Source organism: Eptesicus fuscus, chromosome 3 (assembly GCF_027574615.1).
Source record: "Eptesicus fuscus isolate TK198812 chromosome 3, DD_ASM_mEF_20220401, whole genome shotgun sequence".
NCBI lineage: Eukaryota > Metazoa > Chordata > Mammalia > Chiroptera > Vespertilionidae > Eptesicus > Eptesicus fuscus.
In genome coordinates this window covers 104,638,231-104,661,178 of record NC_072475.1, presented here as the reverse complement: position 1 = coordinate 104,661,178, position 22,948 = coordinate 104,638,231, and the positions used below count along the sequence as shown (strand labels likewise).

Below are 22,948 nucleotides of genomic sequence, written 5' to 3'. Positions count from 1 at the left end.
CAACATTATAGCCATTCATTAGTTACAACTTAAGCACTTTCTTTCTTAAGCACCTTCTATACTAAGGTTACGTATAATCCAGGATCCAGAGGACCTGGAATTCTTAGGATTAGAAAACTTGGATAACCTAATTAGGAATCGAGGATTCCTCATAATAAAATGCCACTCATGTGGAACTTCAGGTGGACATTCTGGCTGATTTTAAGCCAATGAGTGCTCCGCTAAAGTATGTCTGGTTGGTGTAAGAGATTATAGACACATATGATAATGCTTCACAGAATCTCTGTGAGGTAGGAAAACTCAGCTGGCACTCAGATAACAGGCTGTGCAAGGAGCTGGCACCACACTAGTGTCACTTTATGCAGCAGGCGGTTTTCTTTCCTGGACTCGAAGCTCTTCAAGATTTTATTAGAGTAGGACGAAAAAGAAGGATGGTTGACCCTGGAACAACGCAGTGAGGGGATAGTAGCGCTGACCCTTGGAAAATCTGTGTATAACTTTTAACTCCCTCAAAACTGAAGTTGTCCCTCAGTATCAGCGGGGGATGGAGTTGGTTTCAGCACCCCCAGGGATGCCAGACTAGCTGATGCTGAGCCCCCGGCATAAAATGGTGTGGATTGGTACACATGCTCAGCCCTCCACATCCAGACTCCCAACTGCTGATCAAAAGCAGATATTTGTTGAAAAATATCCACGCATAAGTGGATGGTGGAATTCAAACCCATGTTGTTCAAGGGTCAGCTGTATAGCTATAAATACAACCATCTCCAACCCCAAAGTGATCAGACAGGGACCCCACGCTGAGCAGACAGAGGCTTGCTTGCCTTGGGAGATGCTGGTGAGAAGGAAAATGCCACGTGTGGCTGTCACCGTACTTTGGGTATTAACTCAAAGAGGTGGGCCTCCCAATTACCCTGAGAAACACCTGGCTTACAGTGTGGTCTGCAAAAACACAGCAAAGCACCCTTCCCCCCGCTGAATCCAGCCAGGTATTCCACCCCCTTCTTTTCTCAGCAGACCACGTAATCTGTCTGGCTGGAATTTTTAGTCAAGAATTTGTATTGCTTTTTAGGTAGTTTATCAGCTACCCCTCCCCACAAAGCAGGATTCTAAATATGTTTTACTGGTGAGATTTCACCAATGCAGAATTGGTGCATGCTGCCTTGTTGCCATGGTAAAGAGGAAATTAAATTGTGATACAGTGGTGCTATAAATAAAATACCTTCCTTCTTAAGTTTACTTCATTGTGTAATAAGCCCAGTAGGTTCAACATTACATGCAGCAACCAGGCCTTTCATAACATGTATTGTTTAAGAGAATGTCAAATTACAAGGGCAAGAGAAAGGATGGACAGATTCTAACATTAGAGGGCAAGAACTGAGCCCCTGTAATTCTGTTTTCATGCCCTCTAGAACAATGGCATATAGAATGTGCCTTTGCATAATGAGCTTGATATCCTAAGTCCCAAGGCCCCAGTCTGCTAATCTGAACAGGAGAAAGGAGTCGGAAACCTTGTGCTTTCTTCGCTGATTCCTGGGGATGACTCACATGCATAACTGTTAAAGGACTGGCTCTCGTCTCTGCCGCCTGGAACAGAGTCGAAGTGCCCTCCGTGAGTGCGTGCACCGTGCTGTTGTGTGTGCAAGACACTTTCTCAGCAACTCAGGGGCAGAGTGCGCAGGAGCAGCTCCATTTGGTACTTTTATGGTTGGAGTTTAATCAGTCTCTTTAAAGGAAAATGTAACGAGGGAAGAGCTACAGCTGGGAGGGGCTGTGCTCTGCCAGGCTGCTGGGGAGTCATTCCAGCAGACCTGACTGGCTTCAGTCCCTTCTGAAATCAGCGTTGGTTTTTCTTCTCAGTGGCAGGTGCGAAGATAATGTGAACCTCCTAAGGCTTTCCAGATGGTGTTAGACTCAAACTGCTTTGTGTTCTCACCCAAGTATTGGAACCTCACACTCAAACCTGGACCTTCAAATAGAAAAAGGACGGGAGGCTTCCGAACAGCCTCGTCCTGTGAGTCCTGGCTGTGTTCCGTGGGCATTGCCAGTCTGTGGCTCTGGGGGCTTGCTATGTCATCTAATGAGAGCTCCATTAAAAAAACCTCACCCTCTGGGCTGCGACATTGGGACTGAAAGACATGTGTTTTTGCAGCCTCTGCAATTTTGTCACAAAGGAGCTATTCACTTATATATTGTAGATTCTATGTATTATAGATTCACTATAGATATTAAAGATTAGGGAATGTGAGTCTGCATCTACATATAAAGATATATACATATATATATGTATGTATATATATATATATACACACACACACACACACACACACACACACATACACACATACACTAATAAAAGAGAAACATGCAAATTGACCATTCCTCTGCTACGCCCACCAGCCAATCAGGAGCGAGTATGCAAATTAACCCAACAAAGATGGTGGCAACCACAGAGCTGGAGCAAGCAGGAGGCTTGGGTTGCCCCTGGCGACAGAGGAAGCCAAGCTTCCCGCCTGCCCTGGCCGCTGCTCAAGGAGTAGCTGGAGAAAAAAAAAAAAGAAGAGGGGCTGGGAGCCTGGGTCACCAGGGGGCGTGGCCAGCCTGAAAATGGCCTTCAGCCCCTTACCCAGGCTGGCCAGCCACCCCAGTGGGGACCCCCACCCTGAAGGGGGTATGGCCAGCCTGAAAACAGCCCTCAGCCCCTCACCCAGGCTAGCCACGCCCCCATGGAGTAAGAGTCCCCACTGGGGGGTGTGGCCAGCCTGCAAACAGCCATCAGCCCCTCACCCAGGCTGGCCACACGCCCCCAGCGGGGACCCTCACCCCATGAGAGCGTGGCCGGCCTGCAAACCACCACAGGCCCCTCGTCCAGGCCACCTCATGCCCTAAGGAAACCCTCACCCTGATCTGGGACACCTTTCAGGGCAAACCAGGCGGCCTCCACCCATGCACCAGGCCTCTATCTATACTAATAAAAGGATAATATGCTAATTAGACTGGAAGACCTTCCAGAAGACCTTCCGGACGTTCTTCTGGACAAAGCCATGGTGGCAGGGCCGAGGTAGAGGAGGTTAGAGGCCAAGAGGTGGGGGCAGTTGTGGGTGATCAGGCCAGGATGGGATGGCAGTTATGGGTGATCAGGCCAGCGGGGGGAGGGGGAAGTTTGGAGTGAGCAGCCCAACAGGGGGGGCAGTTGGGGGTGATCAGGCTGGCAGGGGGGCATTTGGGGGTGAGCAGGTCGGCAGGCAGAGTGGTTAGGGGCAATCAGGCAGGCAGGCAGGTGAGCAGTTAGGAGCCAGCAGTCCCGGATTGCGAGAGGGATGTCCGACTGCTGGTTTAGGCCTGATCCCTGTAAACTGGTCGTAGGACATCCTTCAAGGGGTCCCAGATTGGAGAGGGTGCAGGCTGGGCTGAGGGTGCAGGCTGGGCTGAGGGAACCACCCCCCCATGCACGAATTTCATGCACCGGGCTACTAGTGTGTGTGTGTGTGTATGCTTGTGTGTGTGTGTATGTGTGCGTGTGTGTGTGTGTATGATCTATATATATATATATATATATATATTTGACTATAAAAGCACTTAGATTATAATTCCAAGAATGGGCATTTTGTGTTTACCACTTATCAGAAAACGAGTAAGGATGATAATGCAGGCAGCATGGCCCTGTGGGTGGAAGGTGGGCTTTGACTGTACATAGACCTGGGATCACAAGCCTGGCTCTGTCACTGACCTCGCTGATGGCCTTGGGCAAGTCTCTATCCCTTTCTCAGCCTGGGGTTTCTCATCTCTAAATGAATGACCGAACAACAGACACTGGACTTAAACTTACACTGATTGTAACTTTAAGTGGAAGTGAGGATTAAATAAAATAAGGTGTCATTGCAAGTGGCTCAGAGAGAGCCCAGCACATAGGACGCATTCACAACAGTGAATAAATAAGCTTCATATACACAGTAGTCCTCATTAAATGCCATCAATAGGTTCTGAAACTTGAAGCAAAAAGACATATAATGAAACCAGTTTTAGGCTAGACTAGTTGATATAAACAAGAGTTAAACTTCTATGGCATCTTATAAATGTAACTTAAACGACATTGAACAAAATGGTGTTATTTGGTTATTTGAGGATCTGCTGTACTTTCTTTAATTACCATTTTCTTTTCCCTTTTTATTTTTAAAAATATATTTTTATTGATTTCAGAGAGGAAGGGGAGAGAGAGAGAGAGAGAGAGAGAGAGAGAGAGAGAGAGAGAGAGAGAAACATCAATGATGAGAGAGAATCATTGATTAGCAGCCTCCTGCATGCCCCCCACTGGGGACTGAACCCACAACCCAGGCAATGTGCCCTGACCGGGAAGTGAACCGTGACCTGCTCGGTTCAACCGTGACTCTATGCTCGGTTGAGCATAGACCTATGTTGGTTCATAGGTCTATGCTCAACCACTGAGCCATGCTGGCTGGGCTGTAATTATTTTAATAATATAGATGAGTTATGTATTACTTTTATCCTAAAATAATAAGCTGATATAGAAAGAGTAAAAAACACCTCGGATACAATAAACTTTGTAGGTATACAAGTATATGTCTAACACATTCATATATCCCAGCAGTTCAAGGGATAAAACTAGCTGCCAGCTGTATTTGCTCTTTAATACGTTTGTTCTGAAACCCAACTTCAAGAGCACGACAGAGATAACTTAATAAACATCCTCAGGGTTGCAGGCCGTTAATGCACAATTTCAGTCAATTTTCACTGTGGCCAGGATTCACAGGAGTCTCCGTGGGGACAGAACACCGAGTCCAAAAGGAAGGATGGGAAACCACATTAGTCACTTTCGAAAAGATGGAAGCAGCATAGGTTTGATTGCTATGTAGACGGAGAGCTAACCCGAGCATTCCCGTCCTTTGCCTACATTCATCTGTGAGCAAGCATCACGACGGCAGCCCTGCTGCCGGGTACCTTCTGCCTTCTTCCCAGCAGGAAAGCTCTTATTTCTTATGCCTCAGCCTCTTCACTGGCTTTAGGTTCTGTCAAACATCCACGTAATGTTTTTCATTTTTATTGGATGATCTTCTTCCATTCTTTCTTTCTTTTTTAAAATTTGAAGAAAATCTTTATTGTTGGAAGTATTACATATGTCCCCTTCACTCTCCCTCATTGACCCCTTCTAGCCTGCCTCCCCCTTCCCCACCCCCGGCCTTCATAACACTGTTGTCAGTGACCATGGGTTTTGCATATATGCATGCAAGTTCTTTGGTTGATCTCTTCCCACCCACCCACCCACCCCTGCCTTTCCTCTGAGGTTCAACAGTCTGTTCGATGCTTCTCTGTCTCTGGATCTATTTTTGTTCATCAGTTTATATTGTTCATTATATTTCACAAACGAGTGAGATCATGTGATATTTATCTTTCTCTGACTGGCTTATTTCACTTAGCATAATGCTCTCCAGGTCCATCCATGCTATTGCAAATAGTAAGAGTTTTTTCTTTTTACAGCAGCATAGTATTCCATTGCATAAATGTACCACAGTTTTCTAATCCACTCATCTGCTGATGGGCACTTAGGCTGTTTCCAAATCTTAGCTATGCTAAATTGTGCTGCTATAAACATAGGCCAGGGCTGTTTCTGACATGCTACAGGATCTCCTCACTTTTACACCAGGTTTCCACAGTGTGGAGCAAGTGCCCACTGCTGGCGTGTGCCATGAAGTCAGTGGTACAAAGGGGAAACTTTGAAAACAAAACATGTTTATATATTTAAATATGTATTAGGAAAGAAAACAGCCTGTCAAGTCTGTGGTTTGTATTATTGCTGCAGAAAAGGTTAGATTCAATTTTTTTAGATTTAAATTTTAAAAGTGAGTTGGTTTAAATAAAAATATTAAGCAAACAATAGCAGAGGTGGTGTGGAGAGACGACAAAGCTTGTGAATTATCTACTCAAATGACTGAACTATGAGACACTGTTTTAAATCTTTTTAGTTGATAATGAGGATATAGTGAACTAATATTGTAAAAGAGCTTTGTAAAAGTAGACAAAGCATTAAATTGTTGTTGTGGGCTTTGTGCCGCCACTCCTTGAAACTTGTCATGCCATTTTCCTCCAAACAGAGTCTTGGCATATTACTGGGCTCTGATTGATAGAGTGCTTGACCATGGACATTGTATATATATAACAAATTCTAAGATGAATTTCCAAATATCTGGGACAAGTGACTAGGAACTTTATAATAATAACAGATCCAGTTTCTGTCCAGGGGGTATTCAAAGTACAGTACTTCCTGTTTGTACAGTGGGACCCTTTGCATCCATTAAATACAATGAAGGACAATTACTGCTGATATGTAGATATTTGTGTTAAATGAGAAAAGCAGGTTTCAGGAGAGTAGAATGGAACATATTTATATTAGAAAGAAGAAGAGAAGGATCTATTTGTGAAAGGATTGACCCAAGTGATAGGATTGGATTCAGCTTTTTTTCTTTTAGCTTCTCTGTCTCTCCTCATTTTTCTGTGATGAATTTAGATTTCAAACTCGAGGAATAACATTTGTACACAAAACACACTGATTCTGCTGTAGTCACACACGACTGTCCTGACACCATTGGATGCAGGGTTTGTATGCGTTGTAAGATGCTGATTTCACACAGCTGGAGTGCCCAGCGGGCGGGAAGGTGCATGGCGCTGTGGATACAGAAGGACTTGTCAGGTGCATAGCCCTGCGCACATGGAGAGATTGTGAGCTGGGACAGGGAGCATGAGGGGCGGGACGGCACTGAGCCGCAGGCCTCCTTGGTGCTGCTGGTCAGGAGACATTGGGGATGGCGAGGCCTGGGGATTTCTGTCACTATCATATTGCATTACATCACAACTAGTTCAAGGCCACTCCAGAGAATTAGTTGCTTTTCACAGAATCCACATTGCCTTCCCTGGGTCTCAGAATAAAAATTTTTGTGAAAATAGAATAAAAGCACCTTTGATTTGTGGTCTGGGTGAGTATATCTGCTTTCTTACTCTCTCCTGTTGGTTTTGTGGAATGTCATCTTGCTGAACTTGCTCATTGTGCCTTTCAATAGCACATTATACTTTCCAGTTGTCACAGGCTGTAAAGCCCCCACATGGGAAAGCTTGTGAGGGGAGTTTCACAAGTGGGCCCTCTTCACTGTTTTGTGCACCTGAAACTAATATAAAATAACACTGACTGTCAACTGTAATCTCTATATATCTATGTATATAAAAAGCCAGCGACCGGAATGCTGGAACAATTGAAACGACCAGAATGACCCGTCACTATGACGCTCACTGTGGTGGCCAACCGGCCCATCAGGGGTGAGGCTGTCTGGCCAACCTCCCGTGTCCCCTCACCCCCCACTGGCCCGGCCCCCATCAGCCTCCATCGGGATGGGATGGCCGGACCCCACCCATGCACGATTTCGTGCACCGGGCCTCTAGTATATATATAAAAGCCTAAGCAACCTTTAAGACTGAACGACCGGAATGACTGGTTGCTATGATGCACAATGACCACCAGGAGGCAGGCGCTCAATGCAGGAGCTGCCCCCTGGTGGTCAGTGCGCTCCCACAGCCAACCTCCCTCGACCAGCCAATTTCCCGCAGTCCCTCCCACCAGCCAGCAGGCCCCAATCACCTGATCGGGGCCAGGCCCCAGTATGGGACCGGGAACTGGGGTTGGGTGGCAGTGGACATGGCCCCTTTCCCAGAAGGAACAAGGGCTGGTTCCCTCCTTGGGGCTGGTGGCCAACTTCCTGCGGTCCCTCCCCCTATCCCTCTTCTTGGCCGGCAGGACCTGTCCCTCCCCCCGCCCGGCAAGCCCCGGTGGTGGCACAGCAGTGAGGGAAGAAGGAGGGAGGGAGGCAGGGAACCGTGCGGTGGCAGAGTGCCGATGGTGGGCATCGGCATCCGGTGTCGGTTCCTTCCGCACCCGGCCTGGTGACCATTACCTCCTCTCCTGACCCCACTGGGGCCTTTGGACTCTGGGCTGGGACAGGGAACTGGGAGTGGGTGGCGGTGGATGTGGCCCCTTTCCCAGGGGTCCAAAGGCTGACTTCCTCCTTGGGGCTGGCAGCCAACATCTCGTGGTCCCTTCCCTCCACCCTCCACCTGGCCGGCAGGCCCCGATTGGACTGGCCCCAATCGGCCTGGCCCTGATAGGTCCTGATCACCGGCCAGGCCTAGGGACCCCACCCATGCACAAATTTCAAGCACTGGGCCTCTAGTTGAAAATAAAATTTAAAAAACCCAAGGGTTTCCCTTTATCCCCCAGTGATATATTTTTAAGGCTTTGAGCAATAGATAAAATGTATTTGTTCATTTTCATAAATAAAGGATTGGGAAGATACCCACCAGCTATTGACCATACTGATTTCTGAGAAGGGGATCTGTAGCTGGGTGGGATGCCAGAGGACTTTCCTTTCATCTGTATATTTCAGGTTTGTTTTTGTTTTTTTAAAAATCCTCACCCGAGGTTATTTTTCCATTGGTTTTTAGAGAGAGTGGAAGAGAGAGGGAAAGACATAGAAATATCAATGTAAGAGAAACACATTGCACGAGCCCCAACCAAGACCTGGGATGGGGAGGAGCCTGCAACCAAGATACATGCCCTTGACCAGAATCAAAACTGGGACCCTTCAATCCGCAGGCCAATACTCTATCCACTGAGCCAAACCAGGTAGGGCTATTTCAGGTTTGTTTTTTAAAAAATTATTTGCATATTACTTGTATTACCTATACTCTCTATATATATTAATAAAAGGGTAATATGCTAATTAGATCAGACGTCTTGCGATGTCATTCCAGATGTCCTTCCTGACAAAGCTGGGGGTGGAGGGAAGCCAGCCTGGGTCCCCGGTGCCTGCGGGCAGCCGGAGGAGGGAAGCCCGGGTCCCAGGTGTCAGAGGGAAGCCCGTGCTGGCAGCTGGGGGAAGGAAGGCCTACTCTTGCACAAATTTTCGTGCATCGGGACTCTAGTAAAATACATAAAATAAAATATGAAGTAAGTAGAGTTGGCTATTTCTGTTTAGGCCTGAAAGTCTCTGTGTGTGCATGTGTGTGTGTGTGTGTGTGGTGGTTGGGAGGTATGCAGGAAAGGGTAAAAGTAAGATCACACTTGAACTACCTTAACATAGAGACTTAAACATGTCAAAATATTGGCACTTGATCATGCAGTTGAGAATCAGGACCACTCACCTGGGAAAGCCCATCCTCTGAGGTGTGCTTCCCCCACTGCAAATAGCCAATGTCACTGCGTGCCGGGACTCCGTGTAGTATTTCTTGAGACGTCCCATTTTGACAGCCATTAAAGACATGTGGACTCGCTCTTCCCGTTAAAACCATGTTCAAAACTGCCTAGTGACACAGTTTATAAATACTACATTTTAGGTAGCAATAACACAAGGATCTTAATTTCTTTTTTCTTTAAATAATCATTTTTAAATTTCCATTTTTATTGGAAATAATGAAATCACACAATATGTAATTCGGGAAAAATGTATGTCTTTAACATTTTAGGGTTAAAACAACTGTTTTTCTTGAGCCATAGTCCATAACTTCCCATGTGCCCCACTTGGAACCAGTTGCTCATCCTCCCTAGTTTCCGTAGTTAGGATTTAAGAAGCACAAGACTAATATGTTGTTATAGCACTTTTCTTTCAGTTATTAGGGATTCCTGGTGGATCTTGACAAAATATTTTTGGGAGGTGAAGGAAGGTATTGGGGATAAATGGTGATGGAAGGAGACTTGACTTGGGGTGGTGAACACACAGTACAGTATACAGATGATGTGCTGTAGAACTGTGTACCTGAAACCTCTATAATTTTGTTAACAGTGTCACCCCAATAATTCAATAAAAAGGGGAAAAAGGATATTTTCGAATGTTTCTAGAATTTCAGGGATAGAGGCCTCTCAGAGGTAAACTAGAAAGGACTGTAATGGGAACTGGAAGGTCAAATCTGATAACAAACTCAGGGCAGCATCTTAGTCTTTCAAGGGTAAGTTGACCTCTCTTCATTTAAGAGAATATGCTCATTTTAAAAAAGCCTAATTCACACTCTACAACCGAAGCCAGCCTTCCACCCTACCTGCCTGCATAGGAAGCCTCCAGCATTTGGTTGTAGCAGATGAATGGTGGAGACATCCAGGTCCTTCTGAAGCCTGCAGAACGGGAGGTGCCATCAGCATTTGGTCAGCGAGGATGACTGTGCCAAGGACCTGCAGCTTCTCCTCCCTCCAGCACAACACAAAGCGGCCGTCACATGGGCGTGCCTGGTCACTGTCCCTCCCATGCGCCCTCCCTGTCTCCTTCTCTCACAGGAAAGCTTCTAGGACCGGGGCTGCTTAGGGAAAGCTATGGGAGCAGGTGGGAGAAACCAGTGATAAGTGGTGAGGGAGAAGCTACAGACCTCACGCGTTAGAATCCCTGTGTAGGCTCCCATGCTGGGCTCAGTAGAGAAACTGCTCTGGGACAAGGATGCTTAGCTCAGGGTGGTGACAGGTGACCACGCCAGAGAGAACTGGCCATGGCAGAATTGAACAGACCGTTTAAGTGGAAAACACCAGCTGGGGGTTGAGCTCATTTCTTGGCTGTAGAAGGGCAGCCTCTACTGTTTCATCAGAGGCCAGGGGTTGGGTTTCTACCCTGGACAATGTTAAAGTCAAGGTGCAACGTGGCTCCTGTTGTCACTGAGAGGAAGGGGCTGGTATGAGAGCTGTATGTGTCCTTGACAGAACCTATTCCTAGGATTAGAGGTCACTCCCTTTTGCGAATAAGACCCAGAGACTTGCTCAAGCATGGCGAATGCCTTGATGGCATCAGGTACAATTCAGGGCAGTGCTTTCCAAAGTATGGCATGATTTTGGATGGTACAGAGATGAGCATTTAATATTTTTTATAGTGATGTTTTTAATGCATATTTTCTTCAGCACACCAAATACACGATTTAAAGGATATGAATGTTTAGAAAGAAGTTAATATTTAAATGTGTGTTGATTTAAAGCAAGCTTAAGCAAATAATAATATAGACCACAAAAATGTGATGGAGATATCCAAAAGACAGGTTTCAGGAATACTGCTGCAGGGCTTGTAATTCTTCCCTCCTGGAGGCTCTCTAGCTCTCGCAAAGCCTACCTCTCTTTCAATCTACTTCTAAGAAGCCTTCCTTGACTCTCATAACTGCTGGGCACCCTTCCTCCTCTGGAGCCCACTGGGTTAACTGCCTTCACACCTCATTTGGCCCATCAAGTACCAGCTGGGACTCACCCAGGCTCTACTTGGACCTCTCTTCTTTCCCAGACTGGAACCTGCAGGAGGCCAGGGTCCTATCTTCTTTTATCTGTATTTTCCACAGTGTGAATAACAGGCCTTTGCATATTACAGAGGCAAAAATAAATACTTGAAAATCTATTTTACTGTGCATATAAGTAATAAAAAATTTTTATATGAAAATTGTACAAATAAGCTTTGTTGTCTGCCAATATTTATAACCACAAAAAGGACCCTAGGACTGTACCACAAAAGCAGATTCAGTTTCCTGACAGTGATTTACCCATTACTGTGGCCAAACTGATTATAGAAACGGACGTATCAGCAGCAAGAGCATCCACTAGAAAAAAAATTGCCCTCATGTTTCCAGTAGGCATGAAAGTATTCTCCAACACCAGAGTACGTGGTTTACGTGACCCCAGAGCCAAAGGAAATGCTGGGTAAATATTTGTAGGACTTACCTTTCAAATGTTCTGGAGAAGATCAGGCTGTAAAGAAACAGGATGACACCGTGGCTTCCTTCCCCACTGAACTGTTTGGAAAGCAAGGGAAAAGCACATTTGCCTCCAAGCAATGCAGCTATGTATACCTGTGGGCATGAATTCAGGGATTTACTGCCTGAGGGATTTATTTTCTAGCCGCTTAAAGGGCAGCTGGCACTCTCTATGGCCCCCCTGGATCTATCTCCACTCTCAAATGCATTCTCCTCTCTGCTTCCAGCCTGCCAATGATAACATCATTCTCTTGATTTCCAACCTCTCTTTCTTTCCTCCACTTCTGTCTTGTGACTTTCTTCAAACCGTGGCTAAGATGTAGCGTATCTTTCCTCTCCATTTTTCTGGGTCCATCCTAGCCCAAGTCCCAGGCCTGCTCTTGGCTGGCCTCCCTGCCCAGTCACTCCTTAGTCAGTGAATCCCTCTTGGTTGCCCAATTAAACTCAGGGGAAGTGTGGGGGTGGGGGTGGGAGATGAGAGGCTTTATAGAAATACAGACCTGGAGTTATACAGACCTGGGTTCAGAACCAGTTCTACTACTTACTAACTCAGAGTTGTCTAACTTCTTTGAGCTCAATCTCCTCATCTGCAATTGCATATAAAAAAAAACCATTCCGCCAGGTTTGTTGCAAAAGTGAACTGACGCAATGCAAATACCTGCCTTGATTCTCAGAAGGAAACGTGCTAGGTCCCAGCACCTGCTCTTTCCTGAGGCACTTCTTCCGTCTCTTCCCTTGGGCAGGTTGCTTTTCTGCTCAGAACCTCCTGAAGGCGCCCTGTGACCTCCAGGATCAAATCCAAATTGACCAGCCAACATTCAGGGCCTCTCCTTCATTGGCCTTACCTTAGGTTTTGGTCAACACTTCACCTGCTGCAAAGAAGCTCCTTGGCTGGCTTTCGAGATACCAGGGGTAAGGCCTCTCTTTAGAGGCACTGCATCAGGGAGGCTTCGGCTAAACCGCCCGTGCTTCGCCTCTTATGGATTCATTTGTCCCCTTCACTGCCTGTGACCTGGCAGGAGAATAAGTTCCAGGGCCACAGGAACCAGGGCCTGACAAACTCTGGTGCCATAGGAGCTAGACAGGAACCCAAATGGGTGCACTGCAGGCTGTGAGGGAGGGCTGGGCCTGAGGCAACCTGGACAAGGCTGGCATGCTAGTTTCCTGTCACTGCCATAGCCAATTACCACAAATTTGGGGGCCTAAAACAACATGAATTTATTATTTAACCAGAGGCCCAGTGCACGAAATCGTACGTGGTTAGGGTCCCTAGGCCTGGCCTGCGATCAGGGCCATTTCTACCCACTTGCCAGTCCCTGGCTACCACTGCAGATGCGAGCCAGCCAGTTCCCCTCGCAGGCCTCCCACCTCATAGCAACCGCCTCCTGCCTCCCGCCATGCGCGAGGTGCCCCGCCTCCATGCACCTCCTGGTGATCGGTCGTCTGGTCGTTTTGGCCGTGATGCCTCTAGCCTTTTATTAGTAAGAAGTTCTGGAAGTTAGAAACCCAACCTGGTGTCAGTGCACCCAGTTCAAATGGCTGGCCAGCCTCCATCCCACCTGGAGGCTTTCCTGCTGTTTCTAGTGTCTGGAAGCCGTCCTTGTTTCTTGGCCGAGGATCCCACATTACACAGCCCTACCCCTCTGCTTCGGCATGGCACCTCTTCCTCTTCCTTCCCCACCACCTCATTTTCCTTATGAAACCCATGACTAATTGAGCCCACCAGGATAAGCTAGGATAATCTCCCCATCTCAAAATCTTAAACGTCATCAGAGCCCTTCATACCTGTTAGGTAACATCATTCACTCCATCACAACTTGTCTAATGGGAATCACACTCAGCTAACTAATGACATGCCAAGCTATAGGTCTAGAGCAGCCAAATTTCCTGATTTTTTTTTGGGGGGGGAAAGCTAAAATTCAGGTTTTTATGTGGGATTTCCTGATTGGTTTTGACTATTGCTGACTCAAATTAAAAAAAAAAAAAATCTAATACCGTGTGGGTTAATGCTGCAGATATAGGTGTATTGCTTTCCTAGCGCTGCTATAACAAATTACTAAAAATCTGAATTACTTACAACAATAGGACACTATTCTCTCCTGGTTCTGGAGGCCAGAAGTCTTAACTGAAGGTGTCAGAGCAAGGCCGCGCTCTCTCTCCAGGCCCCGGGGAGGATCCCTCCTTGATCTTCCCAAGCTTCTGGTGGATGCTGGCAATCCCTGGTGTCCCTTGGTCTGGGAGCTGCATCACCCCAGTCTCTGTCTCCATCATCACAGGGTGCTCTCCCTGCATGTCCGGGTCTGTGCCCAAATTTCCTTCTTATAAAAACACCAGTCATTGCATTAGGGCCACCCCAGTCCAGCATGACCTTATCTCAACTTGATTGCATCTGCAAAGACCCTGTTTCCAAATCAGAGCACATTCATCAGTCCTGGGAGTTAGGACTTGAACATATCATTTTGGGGGGGATGCACTTCAACCTATAACAACAGGTCTGCTGCTCACAGACCCCTCACTTGAGATCTGTGCTTTAAACTAGGACACAGGGCTGGTGCATTCTGAGGGCGAATGGGGTTTGGTAAACGTCTGAATGGGGGATGATCACAACGAGCAGCCTCTGGCCAGGAAGCGCCCTTCAGAATATGTGCACCAAGTTCCCCCTCGCTCCGGAAATGGGGCCAACCCATCCGCAGCGTGGCTATGGAGAGGGTCAGCTTGGGTCGGCTTGATGCAGGCAGCTCTGTGCCGAGCCCACCCGTGCTGCACAGTCTGCTTCTGCTTAGGGCCTTTGTTAGCTTTTCCAGCGCACTCCTAGCCTTTGACGGGGAAAGCCTGTGTGGAGCTTCCGCGCTGGCCCTCTGATTCTCAGCTCCTGAGAAGACCTTGTAGATGTGGGGTCCTTCCTAGTAAATGAGACTCCCCCAGGTGTGAGTTGGAGAGATGGAAGACAGAGCGGGAAGCGTGTGCCTCTTTTAGCTGGAAGGACCATTTATTTCTTACATGGCTCCTCTCTCTCTGTGTAACCCCATTAGACATCTCCTGCTTGCAAGATAGTCTCTAAGCAGGCTTCCAGCTAAACATTTCACGTCAGCCATTGAAAATCTATCATACAGGTTTTATTTGTTTCATATTGCTGCTATAACAAATTACTATAAATTTAGAAGCTTGAATAATATAAACGTATTATCTTACAGTTCTGGTGGTCAGAAGTCTGAAATGGCTACCTCACTGGGCTAAAATCAAGATGCCAGTGGGCCGCATTCTTTCTGGGGCTGCAGGGCAGAATCTGTTTCCTTTCCTTTCCAGCTGTAGTGGCCCTGCCCACATTCCTTGGTTCACGGTCCCACCTTCCATCTTCAAAGCTGCAACTGTGGTGACACCTCTCATCCCACATCACTCTTCCCCTCTCTTCTGCCTCCTCCACATTCAAGGAGCCTGTGAGTACATCGGGCCCACCTGGGTAACCCAGGATCCTCTCCCTGTTGTTGTAAAGTCAGCTGACTAGAGACCTAAATTCCCCTTCGCCAGGTGATGTAACGGTCACAGGTTCCAGGGACTAGGGTATGGACATCTCTGGGAGACGATTCTTTTGCCGAACACAGACCTATGAGATGGTGGGCGAGATGGGCCCAGCGGCACCAGTCTATACAGTTAGTGTGGCTGAGAACTCAGCCCCCAGGTTTCTGCCTCTGCGGCCTTTGAAAGGGAGCGGAGCAGTGAGTTCCAGGGATCACAGTCCCCTTCTACACAGCCCAAAGCTGTGTGGCTTCACCGTCACCCTGCTCAGGTTCTCTGCTTTCACACCGTAATCTCAGTTCCTCAGAAAATCAGCTTTCCTTTGTTTCTCCGCAGAGGAATCTTTTGAAATAAAACCTTCCATTACTCTCCAGGGGCTGGGTGAGAACCTTTGTGGAGGAGAACACTGTGTGGGAAGTGCTGATGGAAGAGGTTTTTCAGGCCAGAAGTAATTTCTTGGGCATAGATGTGAATGGTCATTTTGGCAATTGGGACTAGAACCTTCGTTGTCTACCACTTTCGTCTTTTATTCACTAGATGAGGCAAGACTTTAACATTTTCTCTCCACAAAAGAAATCTTGGCAGATGCCCTCTATCGTGTTATTTTCTGGGCTTGATTAGCCAAGGAGTGGCCGGCGTGTGATCTGCCTCTTTCTAGGTTGCGGGGAGGGAGAGGCGGCTTCCTTTCTCTTGTTCTGCCCTTCCTGAGCCCTCAAGACGACCTGGTTTTCTTAACAAGTATCATTAAAAAGACACTGTAAAAGAGAGAAGGTTCCTGTAAGATCAGTTCAGCATAAGTAATTATCTCAGTACTTAAACACTTACACATTGTAAATGATCATAGATGAATTTCTCAGCGGCCTCTTTCTCCAAAACTTCAAACAGCTGGAGCTATAAATCAGGAAGAGAAGATTAAAATGAGAGGGAAGATGAAAGCTACACCTATAAGATGTCAATTCACTGTTATTACCTCAAGGGAGATTTTTGCTTCATTGTAAAATCACATTGCTAAAAACTGACATATTCTCTTACCTAAGGCCATATAAAACATGGTAAAATTGGGTGGCTACTGGCCTCATGTTTACATCCCTCAGTTTTAAATCAATATGATATCTTGAGCAGTAAAACCATAAAGATATCCCCCCCCCCCCACCCCAATAGGTAGAGTTTAGCTATGTTTAAGACAGTGGGCATGGACATGCACTTTATGATGATTTCAGGTATGGGATATTCTTGATCATGGTGGAAGGAGAAATCCGTAGCAGGATTCTGTTTTGGCTGCTTGGATCACCTACAACCCTTGCCCCGCACCTCTTTAAATGGTGCCTCTGGCCACAGCAGACACTCCCAGAACCATCGATGGGGCCCCACCTCCGCTTCCATGGTGAACCAGTACCCAGGCTTTGTCCACCCTTCTCTGCCAGAACGGGCGGGACTGCACTCACCCTCTCAGTGAAATTGTCCCCAGCATAGTCAGGAGTCAAGGTGACTTGAGTGTCCTCAGTGACAAGACAGATGGTGGCCTTCTGAGCGTCTCCTGCCGCCCACAGGGTACCAGCGAGAGCCGCAGCCAGGGCCTGCTTCTGCTCTTGCTTGCTGATTGCACATAGACTGCAAGGCAGGAGGTGGGGTCAGGACGGACTGTCATCTGGCGGAGTGCCGGGGCCTCCACTCTTATGGACTCTGAATACGGGGCTGGTTCCTTCATCAACCTACACTGTGAGGATGTCATGAGGGCTTGTCCTCTCTGCTGTCACTGGAACTGGCGTCCTGGCAGCAGCATATTGCTCTTAGTAATATGGCGGGGGGGTGTTACTACTGCCGCCATCGAGTCCCACCACTGTCCTCTCTCCAGAACTCTAGCAGGGACTGAGCTATGCTCTTTAACCCAATAACACAGGCCCTTTCCTAGCACAGCCCCAAACAATTCTCCCAGTTTTATCTCCCAGATTTCCATTTTGCAAACTCTCTGCCCCAGATGGACCAGTCCCTGAACATATTTCCCCCATTTGCTCATGCAGTTGTCTGCCTTTAATGTGCACACCATGTATGTCCTGTCTGCCTGACCCCAGCCTGTGCATCACTGGAAGTCTACTTCAGGTTGCCCGTGGTAACCAGGAGCTGACACTCACCTGGCACTCACTGAGCACTTCACACATATCACCTCATTTAGTCCTCACAACAACCACGAGGTAGGTACTATTACTACTCCCATTTTAGAGGTGAAGCTAAGACAGAGTGGTTAAGTAATTTGCCCCTGGTCATTCATCTTTAAAGCGGTAGAGCAGTGATTTGAATGTGGGCAGTCTGGCTCCGGATTCCCTAGTCCTAACCATTACACTCCATTGGGTAATAATCTCAGGCTGCCCAACCTCCCAGGAAATAGAAACCCATCTTTAGTCGTATACTTAACTATGCCTGTTTTCTCAGTATTTTACATTGACAACTGTTGTCCCAATGAAGAAACACATAGGGTTTCATTAATTAACTCAGCAATAACTTATAGAATCCATCTAGTTCTGTGGCAATACAGAAATGAGTCACAAGGAGCCTCATACTTCAACATCCTAGTAGGAGGCAGATGAGAACAAAAGAGAGTGCTATGAGAGTACAGGAGAGAGAACGCATGGCTGGAAAGGTGCGGGAGGCTTCGTGGAGCTGATCTATCACAGCAGTTACTCATCACCATCCTATCTAATAATAGACAAATATACAAATTGACCATACCTCCGACACAGCCACAAGCCACGCCCACCATCCAATCAGAGCGAATATGCAAATTAACCCAAACCAAGATGGCTACAGCCACAGAGAGCAAGGTTTCCTAGGTAACAGAGGAAGCCAAGCTTTCTGACAGCCGTTGCAGGCCTAAGCCTCCACTCAAGCTACAAAGTTTTAATTATAGAAGGTAAACAAATTCAAACAAATGGGGGCAGAATGGAGCTTGAGAGAGCAGGCCAGGGTTGCTGCCGGCAACAGGGGAAGCAAAGCTTTCCGCACACCCTGGCTGGGCCCACCCGCTTAAGGCAACAAAGTTTCAATTATAACCCCAACACAAATGGCTGAGGGCCTTGGAGGGAGCCCCAGGCTTGGCTCTGCTCCAGGCTACAAAGTTTCAATTGTAGATGGAAAATAAATTCCAGATACCAGGACCTCCGCTTGCGTTGCCAGGGGGCGTCGCCCGCCTGCAAACCACCACAGGCCCCTCACTCAGGCCGCCCCACGCCTCAAGGGAACCCCACCCTGATCAGGGACACCCTTCAGGGCAAACCAGCTGGCCCCCACCCCTGTACCAGGCCTCTATCCTATCTAATAAAAGAGTACTATGCAGATTGCTCATCACTGCAACACACAATATAGCTGCCCCCATGTGGTCAAAGATCCTGCCCCCATGTGGACACAAGATGGCCACCACAAGATGGCCAGCAGGAGAGGGCAGTTGGGAGGCACCTGGCCTGCAAGGGAGGGCAGTTGGAGGTGATCAACCCTGCAGGAGAGGGCAGTTAGGGGTAACCCGGCCGGCAGAGGAGGGAAGTTGGGGGCAAACAGGGTGGCAGTGGAGTGGTTAGGGGATGATCAGGCTGGCAGGCAGAAGTGGTTAGGGGCAATCAGGAAGGCAGGCAGGGAAGCAGTTGGGAGCCAGCAGTCCTGGATTGTGAGAGGGATGTCCGACTGCCCGTTTAGGCCCCATCCCCCAGGGCAGTCGGACATCCCTTGAGGGGTCCCAGATTGGACAGGGTACAGGCTGGGCTGAGGGACAACCCCCCTCCATGCACGAATTTCGTGCACCGGGCCTCTAGTGTATTTCATATTTGCCACATGCCAGGACTGTGCTAAATGCTTTACATTCGTGCAGCAAATTGTGTGCGCTCCATCTAGATTCCCTGGGATCCCTTTTACTTAGATGGTGGACATGTCACCCAGCTGTTTCCAGTACTGCTGCTACTGGCTCCTACTTTCCAACTTTCTCTGAAGTACTGGAGGCACCTGGCCCAGAGGGGAGGAGGAGTTATGCCTCTCCTGCAGGATGGCCAAGGCCAATGCCTGATGGAGTGGAGGTACCAAAGCCCTGCTCCCTCAGCTGTGGATGGGCAATGAGCTCCTGGGATCAGGTTGAGGCTAGACTTCACAAGAACCCTGTTCTTTTTAAAAAAATAAATCGTTATTGTTGAAAGTATGACATATGTCCCCTTCCTCCCCACTCACTGCTTCTAGCCCGCCCGCCCTCCCCACGCCCTGCCCCTGGCCTTCACCACACTATTGTCTGTGTCCATGGGTTATTCATATATGCATACAAGTTCTTTGGTGAATCTCTTTCTACCCACCCACTCTGTCCCATGCTTCTATGTCTCTGGTTCAATATTGTTCACCAGTTTATTTTGTTCATTAGATTCTACGTATGAGTGAGGTCATGTGATACTTGTCTTTCTTTGGCTCATTTCACTTAGCATGATACTCTCCAGGTCCCTCCATGCTGTCTCAAAGGGTAAGAGATTCTCCTTTTTTACTGCTGCATAGTATTCCCTGGTGTAAATGTACCACAGATTTTTTATCCACTCATCTACTGATGGGCACTTGGGCTGTTTCCAGATCTTAGCTACTGTAAATTGCACTGCTATGAACATAGGCATGCATATGTTCTTTCTGAATGGTGTTTTGGGTTTCTTACGACATATTCCTAAGGGGTCACTGGGTCAAATGGCAGTTCCATATTTAATTTTTTTAGAAAACTCCATACTGTTTTCCATAATGGCTGCACCAGTCTGCATTTCCACCAACAGTGTACTAGGGTTCCCTTTTCTCCACATCCTCTCTAGCCCTTCTCATTTGTTGATTTGTTGATGGTAGCCATTTTGGCAGGTGTGAGGTAATACCTCATTATTTTTTTAATTTGCATCTTCCTGATGATTAGTGACTTTGAGCATTTTTTCATATGTCTCTTGGATATCTATTTGTTACTTTGGATAAGTGTTCATTTAGGTCCTTTGCTCATTTTTTAATTAGATTGTCTTCCTTTTGTTAAGTTGCATGAATTCCTTATATATTTTGGATAGTAACCTTTTATCAATATGTTCATACAGTGCAATTTTTTCCCAGCATCTTTTCATTTTGTTGATGGTTTCTTTTGCTATGCAGACTTTAAAATTTTTGATGTAGTCCCATTTGTTTATTTTCTCCTTAGTTTCCTTTGCCCTAGATGTATCCACAAACATATTGCTATGAGAGATGTCTGAGATTTGCTGCCTATGTTTTTTTTCTAGGATTTTTATGGTTTCATGACGTACATTTAAATCTTTTATCCATTTGAGCTTACTAATATGTTTGTGTATGGTGTAAAAATGAACTAGTTTCATTTTTTTTTTTTGCATATATCTGTTCAATTTTCCCAACACTATTTTGCAAGTATCTGTTCAAATTTCCCAACACTCTTTAATGAGACTGTCTTGACTCCATTGTATGCTCTTGCCTCCTTTGTCCAATATTAACTGAGTGTAATGACTTGGGTTGATTTCTGGTGTCTCTGTTCTGTTCCATTGATCTATATGTCTGCTCTTGTGCCAGTACCAGCTGTTTTGATTATGGTGGATTTGTAGTATAACTTGATATTTGGTATTGTGTTTCCTTCATCTTTCTTTTTCTTTCTCAAGACTGCTGTGGCTATTCAGGTTCCAGATACATTTTTGGAGTATTTTTTCTAGATCTGTGAATTATGCTGTTGGTAATTTAATAGGGATTACATTGAATCTATAGATTGCTTTGGGTAGTATGGACATTTTAATGATGTTAATTTTACCAGTATATTCTTCCACTGCTACAGAATATACAGAATATACATGAACACAGTATATTCTTCCACTTGTTTATATCTTCTTCTATTTCTTTTTTCAATATCCTGTAGTTTTCTGAATATAAGTCTTTTACCTCCTTGGTTAAGTTTATTTCTAAATATCTTAATTTTTTTGTTGTTGCAGTGGTAAATGGGATTGTTTGTTTAGTTTCTCTTTCTGAAAATTCATTATTGGTGTATAAAAATGCCATTGATTTCTGGGTTTTAATTTTGTATCCTGCTACAATGCTGAATTCATTAATTAAATCTAGTAGTCTCTTGGTGGAGTATTTAGGGTCTTCTATGTACAATGTCATATCATCTGCGAATATTGAGAGTTTTACTTCCTCATTTCCAAATTGGATGTCTTTTATGTTTTCTTCTTCTCTGATTGCTGTAATTAAGACTTTTAGTTGAATAAGAGTAGTGAAAGTGGACATTCCTGTCTTGTTCTTAGTCTTAGGAGAAATGGTTTTAGTTTTTGCCATTTGAGTATGACATTGGCTATAGGTTTGTTATATATGGCCTTTATTATATTGAGGTATGATCCCTCTATTTCCACTTTGCTGAGAGTTTTTATCAAAAATGGGTGCTGTATTTTGTCAAATGCTTTTTCTGCATCCATTGATATGATCATGTGATTTTTTTCCTTTCAGTTTCTTTATGTGATGTATCACATTTATTGATTTGTGAATATTGCACCAGCCTTGCATCCCTGAAATAAATCCCACTAGGTCATGGTGTATAATCTTTTTAATATATTGCTGGATCCAATTTTCTAATATTTTGTTGAGGATTTTAGCACCTATGTTCATCAAGTATATTGGCTTATAATTTTCTTTCTTTGTAGTGTCATTATCTAGGATAATGTTTGCCTCATAGAAAGAGCTCAGAAGTGTTCCTTCCTCTTGAATTTTTTGGAATAGTTTGATGAGGATAGGTGTTAGTTCTTTTAATGTTTGGTAAAACTCTCCTGTGAAGCCATCCATACCAGGGCTTTTGTTTGCCAGGAGTTTTTTGTTTTTGTTTTTTAATTACTGCTTTAATTTTATCAGTTGTTATTGGCCTATTTGGGTTTTCTGGCTCTTCCTGATTCAGTTTTGGAAGATTGTATTTTTTTAGGAATTTTTTCAGGAATTTTTCCATTTCATCCACATTGTCCAATTTATTGGCATATAGTTGTTCATAGTATTTCCTTATAATCCTTTGTATTTTTGTAATGTCAGTTGTTACTTCACGGCTTTTGTTTCTGATTTTATTTATTTGGGTCATCTCTTTGTTTTTTGATGAAATGTGTCTAAAGGTTCATCAATCTTGTTTATCTTTTCAAAGAACCAGTTCTTGGTTTCATTTATTTTTTGTATTGTTTTTTCAGTCTTTATGTCACTTATTTCTGCTCTGATCTTTATTATTTCCTTCCTTCTATTCACTCTAGGTTTTTCTTGTTCTCTTTCTAATTCTTTAAGTTGTAGGGTTAAATAATTTATTGTAAATTTTTCTTGTTTTTTAAAGTAGGCCTGTAGTGCTATGAACTTCCCTCTCAGGACTGCTTTTGTTGTGTCCCAGAGATTTTGGGTAGTTGTATGTTCATTTTAATTTGTTTCCAGGAAGTTTTTTATGTCTTTCTTGATCTCATTGGTAACCCATTCATTGTTTAATGACATTCTATTTAGCCTCCATGTATTTGAATGTTTTGGGGTGCTTTTACTGTAGTTGATTTCTAATTTCATGCCATTGTGATCTGAGAAGATGCTTGATATGATTTCAGTCTTCTTGAACTTGTAGAGACTTGTTTTGTGTCCTAACATGTGGTCTATCTTTAGACCCATGTGCACT

General features: G+C 45.6%; 1 protein-coding gene across 1 annotated transcript in view; it reads right to left on the bottom strand.

Annotated features, from left to right (window-relative positions):
• MINDY4B (MINDY family member 4B) overlaps positions 1–22,948 on the bottom strand; it is a 42,186-nt gene that overhangs the window by 4,756 nt on the left and 14,482 nt on the right. The window contains exons 7-11 of the mRNA XM_054710171.1: positions 16,731–16,896; positions 16,111–16,176; positions 11,738–11,865; positions 10,096–10,168; positions 9,205–9,363 (exon numbers count right to left, since the gene is read on the bottom strand). Coding sequence (XP_054566146.1) covers positions 9,205–9,363; positions 10,096–10,168; positions 11,738–11,865; positions 16,111–16,176; positions 16,731–16,896 — 592 coding nt within the window. The remainder of the gene's footprint in view (positions 1–9,204; positions 9,364–10,095; positions 10,169–11,737; positions 11,866–16,110; positions 16,177–16,730; positions 16,897–22,948) is intronic.